Raw genomic sequence first — 7,366 nt, 5'->3', positions numbered from 1 at the left:
ATATATATACAGTATGAAAGCTAAATTCGTAGTAGACAGAAAGCACATTTCATTGGTTTATTCATATTTCTTTTCCGGTCCTATATACAGTATGAAGCTAGCTACTTCGTAGTACTACGCAGATCTCACATGTGAGTACACTTGAGATTTGCTGCCTCAATTTGAGCACTACTACACAGTCATCAAGAATCGACTACGTCGATCTTTGTTTAAATGAAGTCTATGGCAAAATAAACATCAAGTGGTACTACGGGGCAGTCTAGGTAAGCAATAAATCTTCCTACAAATTTAGTACAAAACAAAAATCGACTGCGAAATAGAAAAGGACAGATTGCCGTTTGGTAGAGGGACACGCAATTAATGATGTGCGATCACCGTCAACGCTGCCATCAATCATAATCTCATGTTACGATCTCAGATCTCTGACCCTTACTATCTTAATGTTCTTCGTCAACGTAGCGTCGTAGCCACGATCAGGCCATTTACCTACAAGATCCTAATATGCACGGCTACAGTACTACATAGAACTATAGAAGTGCACTGCAAGCGAACCAGACAAAGTTGCAAACTATGAAGAGCCGGAGCGTCCCCGCGGCGGTTGCCACCGCCATCATCTTCTTCCTCTCCACCGGGGCCCTACCGGCGGCATCGGCCATTGTCGAGCACACCTTCGTTGTAAGCACGATGCGCTTCCATGGCTTTGATCTCCGTCGTTGATCCTTTTTGCATAGTACTGTTAATCAGCATCCGTACTGAATTCGAACAAGGCAACGGCAATACATGCATGCGAGCTTGATTTGTCGAACATGTATATATGTAGGTGAGCCAGGTGAAAATGAAGCACCTGTGCAAGGAGACGCTTGTGACCGTGGTGAACGGGCAGCTCCCGGGGCCGGCGATAGAGGTCACAGAGGGAGACTCGGTGGCCGTTCATGTCATCAACAAGTCACCATACAATATAACAATCCATTGGTAATCGATCAGTCAGTTTCTAGTCCATTACTCAATTGATTATTTTGTTCTAAAGAACAAAAAAAAAACCCTATACCTATTACACTTCAAATAACGTAAGTGCTTGAAACCTAGTGTTGATCCAAGCGCCAAGTATGATGATGATTGAAAAAATAAGCTATTTTCCAGCTAGCACTTGAGAAATAGCAAAACTGATTTCGCTTTTTTGTCTTTTGGAATATTTTCTTTTGTGTTTTCTGAGCTAGGCATGGAGTGAAGCAGTGGCTGAACTGTTGGGCTGACGGGGTGCCGATGATTACCCAACACCCCATCCTTCCGAACCACAACTTCACCTACCGGCTCAGCATCACCGGGCAAGAAGGCACCCTGTGGTGGCATGCTCATGTCGCCTTCCTCCGGGCAACCCTGCACGGCGCTTTCATCATCCGGCCGAGACACGGAGCCAGCTCGTACCCTTTTCCTAAGCCTCATAGGGAGATCCCCATCATTATAGGTTCGTGAACCATTCGGCACTTGATTGTCTAAGATATGAGAACATAGCGAATTGCGCACCGATTTTTTATATTGAACAACACAGAAAAATGTTCTGTTCCGTTGGGATTTGCACTATTTTCGACTTTGGCACGGTTGCACAACTAGCTAGTTGTTGTGAATGATCTTGATGATGGCAGGGGAGTGGTGGGAGCTGGACCTTGCACAGGTGGGCTGGAACATGGCGCACGGTTTTTTGTTTTATTTCGCCAGTGCATCCACAATCAATGGCAAGCTTGGAGATCTCTTCAATTGCTCCGGTAAGCTATTAGTATTGTGTACGCGCATGCACATAAGCTATTAGTATTGTTTTATTTCATTGAATGGAGTGCTGGCTTCATCTCTGAAGGGGTCGCGGAGCCCGGCGAGACCTACCTGCTCCGAGTAATCAACGCTGCGCTCTTCTCCGAGTACTACCTCAAGATCGCCGGACACAAGTTCACGGTGGTCGCCGCCGACGCCAACTATGTCACCCCCTACACCACGGATGTCATCGCCATCGCGCCCGGCGAGACGGTGGACGCCTTGGTGGTCGCCGACGCGCCCCCCGGAAGGTACTACATGGTCGCTAAACCCAACCAGGCACCATTGCCTGACACTCAGACCCCAGAGTACACCACGAGAGGAATGGTGCAGTACAGCAACAGCAACAGCCACAGCCCCAGAAATGGCACAGCAATGCAGAGATCAAGCCGCGGTGCCGAAGAAGAAGGAGATGGAGATCCATCTGGTGATGTGCCAGTAGCACCTGAGATGCCTGACACGCACGACACAATTACATCGTTCTACTTCCACGGCAACCTGACCAGTCTACGCCACCGACGGAGCTCGCTAGTGCCGGTGCAAGTCGACGAGCGCCTGTTCTTAGTGCTCGGACTGGGCTCTCTCTGCCGCAAAGGCCAGTCCTGCAAGAGAGGCAACACTAACGAGACCATCCTCTCGGCGACCATGAACAACGTCTCCTTCCAGCCCCCCGCGATGACGACACCACTGCTAGAAGCACACTACTGCCACACCGATGGCATGGGCGCGGTGCAAGAACTACCTGACAGACCACCGAAGGTGTTCAACTTCACCGACCCCGCCTTGATTCCGTATGGACCCAAGGAGGAACGGCTAGAGCCGACGTCCAAGGCAACGATGGTGCGGCGGTTCCGGCACGGCGCCGCGGTGGAGGTGGTGCTCCAGAGCACAGGGATTCTGCAGGGGGACTCCAACCCGATGCACCTACACGGTCACGACATGTTCGTGCTCGCGCAGGGTCTCGGCAACTACGATGCATCGAAGGACGTGGCAAGGTACAATCTAGTGAATCCGCTGGTGAAGAACACTGTGCTCGTCCCAAATCTTGGGTGGGCTGCCGTCCGATTTGTCGCCAACAATCCAGGTGGGTATAAGATTTGCTTGTCCGTTATATTTGTCAAGAAAGCTTCAAATTCAGTGGAAACCTAAAAAAATCTTTTCGTTTAGGCTCTAGATCGATGCAAAATAACCTACATACCTGGTCTCTGTGAACTTTAGACATCGTTCATAGCATGATACATGATAGTTTTATTTCCTATAATTTTTTCAACCATGAATTTCATTAACACAATCATAAGTTCACTCGTTAGTTATGCCACACGTTACGAAAAATTCTGAAACAAAAAAATTGTACATGAGCGCACTTTACGGTTCAATTTAATGTTTCAGTTCAATCTATTTGGAGGGCAACGAAAATGGGACAATTATAGTAACTAAAAAATCAAAATAAATGGAAAAGGGAAAACAGAACAATTTTATTATTCGTAACAAATTAAATGTTCTCTCCGTAAAGTCAAAATTTTGAAGGGCTCTATGACACTCGGATGGGATTTTATATATCCACAAATATTTAAAAGGCTTCCACGGCACTCCGATCATACTATATCCATAATTCTTTTAAAGAAAATTATTTCATGATGTTTATTTTCTGAGAAATAAAAAATGACTTTTCACTTAATCTATGTCTTTTTGAGATATGCGCTCATATATTTCTCTGTCTTAGTTGGATGCCGAACTAGGACTCCCATAGTCTAATGCTTTTCCTTGTATGTCAAACAGGTGTATGGTTCATGCATTGCCACTATGAGTTCCATTTGTCGATGGGTATGGCTGCAGTGTTCATTGTGGAGGATGGGCCAACAGTGGACAAGTCCCTGCCGCCACCGTCTGCGAATTTTTCGACATGTGGCCATAGCGATAATCTCATGCCAGATGAATTATACCTTCAAACTAAGAAAAGTGGGGTGTCCCGGATAAATGGAGTCTAAAAGATAACTCTGACCACTAATTTCCAATAAACGAAATACATTTATGAATTATGAATGTGTGCTTTGAGATAAAATATAATGTAGCCATATAATTCTCATGTAACCGGTCTTAGAGTGCAGTGTTGTTCGGCGCAAACGAGCAAAGACTTGACTCTCTCAAACCCATGTTCGTTTCAAGACATTTTAAGCTTTAATACAATTCTACGTTGTACTCATTTCTTTGGGCATGATGTGAATTGGTATGTCCAGAGAGGTTCGACCCCAGCATCGCTTGCCACCTCGGCTGCACCACCGCATCGTCGTCGCACGCGCCCTCCTTACACCGGGCTCCGAGCCCTTCCCTCCGTGAGAAAAACTCTAACACCAGCCGCCTGTCCCGTCCAGACCCCTGCCGCCTGTCCCGTCCAGACCCCTGCCGCCAACAACTCGCCCTACTGGATCTACGTCGAGCACACTGCCACCTTGGCCGCGGTCGCGCTGCAGCCGGCCGCCGTGAAGGCGCTCGAGCCGGGGACAACTGGGGACAAAGCTGCACATCTCCAACCTCGACGCTGGCGTAAACGATGAGAACGTCCAGGTGCTGCCGTTCTCCTGTTACTTGGCAATTCAGTTAAAAAAAGTCAGTATTGGTGATTCAGTCTTATGTGCTACTTGAAGGACAGGTGCTCATGGTCGTGTCCTCCTTCCTGCTTTCATGAATCCTTGATTAACTGACGAGTCCACTGACGTTCTGTTTAGCTAGAAATTTGATGGAAAGCCAAATGACCTAGCTCCTCGAGCTAGACGATGAGACCGAATTAGATTAGTATTTCATGCTAATTTGCTCTAATTAAGTAGATAGTTGTTTCAAATTACAGTACGACTCATAAATTAATAATTTACCCTATCATGGTATGGCCCCATACACATTTCTGTTACTGTATAAACTCCCTTCACTGCCGACTTTAAAATCACCTTCACTGCTGGTTTTGGAGCCGACAGTGGGCAACAGGCAGTGATAGTCGACTATCACTGCCGATCCAGGCACCGGCAGTGAAGGGGTTATCACTGCTGGCTAAAGGCTTCAGCCGGTAGTGATAGTCGGGCGCCAAATCGATATTTTTTGGGCCGGAAAAATTGAAAAAAAATTGCACCCAAGGAACCCCCACGCCGTTGCAAGTCACAAGACACGCGATTTTCAACTCGCGAAATACGCGCGCGTGCGGTTCGTGGCACTCGAACCCGGAATCTCTCAGCTCGCATGATATGTCCTTACCATCTCACCATAGAAGTACTAGTGATACCATTAGCATATGCAATCCTTTTGACATCTTCTGTCTGAAACTTCAAAGTTGTAGATCTCGTCGAGGGCTACAGTTTTGATATAAAGTTTGTTCCCATCCGATTTCGTATAAAAAAGATATATTTTTTTTAAAATAAGCTATCATCCACTATCACTGCCGGCTCTAGCCACGAACCGACAGTGATACTATCACTGCCGGTTGGTGACCAGAGCTGGCAATGAAACCTTGGATGACAGCTTATTTTAAAAAATTCAATACCATACCTTGCCTCGTAACACCTTTTTGTATGTACTCTTATTACCTGATCAAGTAAACTTGGAGTACTTCAAGAATTTCCTCCTGAAATTTCACAAGTCTGTTATATGGTATGTTTTATTTCTATGTAAACAGGCCAATCTCTTTTGCTTTTACTTTGGTGATCTGGCTTCATTGGATATGGCACACCTTAGTAGTCCATCAATAGTAGTCAACTCATTAAGGGATCTAGATAAGTTTAATTTCTGCAACATGTTATCTGCAGTATCTCTAACTTTGCATTTCAGATTATTGATATTGATTAAAAAATATAGTCTTAGTTAAAGACAATTCAACGTATTTCTTACTACATAGTTCTTTAGATCACATCTCCCTATGTATTCTCAGTAGCTAAGAACAAATGTAGTGGCGGCAATGAACAAATGATGTGCAATGTTATCTTTCCCGGTATTGTATACTTCTTCTAAACAGTGTAAAATCTAAAGTTAAATATAGTTGTATCTATCTGGATTATTATTATTACGCCGATTCAAGTATCCCTGACAAAATTATGTTTTAATCTATATTTGCAAAGTCTTATAAGATACAAGATTGTTTTCTATGATAACTCTGATTCAAAAACATCACCACCTATTAGTTGTAATGATACTTCTACTATATAAACAGCTTAATATAACACACAACGACAGGTCACATCGCACGCTAAAGGCGTGCCATTTTCTAGTGAATGTACTGGTACTGCTTGGTGAATGCATGAATGAATGTACGTGTGTGAGAATCTCAGCGTGTTTGTACGTATGTATGTGGATTTGGATGGCTGCTCAATACTTGTCAAGCTAGGGTTTGATCATAGTCAACTTTCTAATTATGGCACACTAGTGAAAAAAGTTTTAAATGATGGGTCATAATCGTCATTAGTGACAGATCTAGCACCGTCACCCTCAACACGTTACTGATGAGTTATCATTAGTGACTGATTCAGATCTATCACTAATGAATGAACATAAGTGACGTGTAGTAACAGTGGCCCATCACTAATGAATGAACATAAATGACGTGTAGTAATAGTGATCCGTTACTTATAACTGATAGATATTTTTCATATTTTTTAGGCATGAAAAAGGTCAAAAAGAAAAATATATTCACCCGAGCCATCCCAACACAGGAGCCTATCACATGTGCCTCACAAGCCATATTATTTTTCAAATGGTTTTTCAGTCTGCGTTCCATGGACCTTGAACACGTGACCTCCCCACGCGCGCGTAGCTCCCTTACCACCTCACCTATCATGTAACTGTGATATTTTATCCTTCTAACCTTCTGTACCGAAGGTCATACATAGGTGATAGCTCACAACCGTGACATGTCACTAATGACTGAATATTAGTGATAGGTCATAATCTTGACCCATCAATAATGACTAATTTTACCAAATTTTGCAATTTGATAGGTGATCCAGAGTGCCTTCGGTAAAATAGACATAACTTTTGCATACGAACTCTGATTTTAACTTTTTTTTTACTCTACGGACATCTATAGAAAAAATTATATCTATTTCTCTCTGATGTTGTCGGGTTCGACAATTTTTTCGAGACCAAATTAGTCTGGAAGATTGAGTTCTCGCCCTCTCAAGTTTCTGCATTGTTTTCGGAATACGCGTTTGTGTTCATAACCACTACCCCTTACATCAAACTTGAGAACAAATATATAATGGTTCCTATTCTAATGTTGTTGAGGTGAGAAAAAATAAGAGAAAAATAAAAACTAGAGCGTCATGCTATGAACATATTTACTATATATATATATATATATATATATATATATATATATATATATATGCATTTTACACACAATTGCTACTTGTATGCACATTGCTTATTATGTAGTAAGTAGTAAACACTTTTCTCTAACTTAAATTAAACACCATGTAACATAGAAAACAGAACCCATAAGCATAATCTGCAAAAAAAACATCGATATTTAGAATAATTGGACACTACAGTGCACAACATTGTCAATTGCATGTACATCAAA

The 7,366-nt window shown here is 43.3% G+C and overlaps 1 protein-coding gene across 1 annotated transcript; it reads left to right on the top strand.

Annotated features, from left to right (window-relative positions):
* The first annotated feature begins 536 nt into the window (after positions 1–536).
* On the top strand, positions 537–3,969 carry LOC133900032 (laccase-15-like). Its single transcript, XM_062341105.1, has 6 exons — positions 537–675; positions 821–972; positions 1,218–1,465; positions 1,644–1,767; positions 1,833–2,890; positions 3,586–3,969. The coding sequence occupies exons 1-6, from the start codon at positions 571–573 to the stop codon at positions 3,792–3,794; spliced, it is 1,896 nt and encodes a 631-aa protein (XP_062197089.1). The 5' UTR covers positions 537–570; the 3' UTR covers positions 3,795–3,969.
* The last annotated feature ends 3,397 nt before the right edge of the window (positions 3,970–7,366 follow it).

The sequence above is a fragment of the Phragmites australis genome, chromosome 19 (assembly GCF_958298935.1).
Source record: "Phragmites australis chromosome 19, lpPhrAust1.1, whole genome shotgun sequence".
NCBI classification, from domain to species: domain Eukaryota; kingdom Viridiplantae; phylum Streptophyta; class Magnoliopsida; order Poales; family Poaceae; genus Phragmites; species Phragmites australis.
This window is presented reverse-complemented; position numbering and strand designations above follow the sequence as displayed.

Excerpts from the sequence above, each read along its gene's own strand:
- LOC133900032 (XM_062341105.1), top strand. The coding sequence starts at position 571 with ATGAAGAGCCGGAGCGTCCCCGCGGCGGTTGCCACCGCCATCATCTTC. Across the intron at positions 973-1,217 it reads TACAATATAACAATCCATTG|GCATGGAGTGAAGCAGTGGC; the intron begins GTAATCGATCAG and ends TTTCTGAGCTAG. Across the intron at positions 1,768-1,832 it reads CTCTTCAATTGCTCCGGTAA|TGCTGGCTTCATCTCTGAAG; the intron begins GCTATTAGTATT and ends CATTGAATGGAG.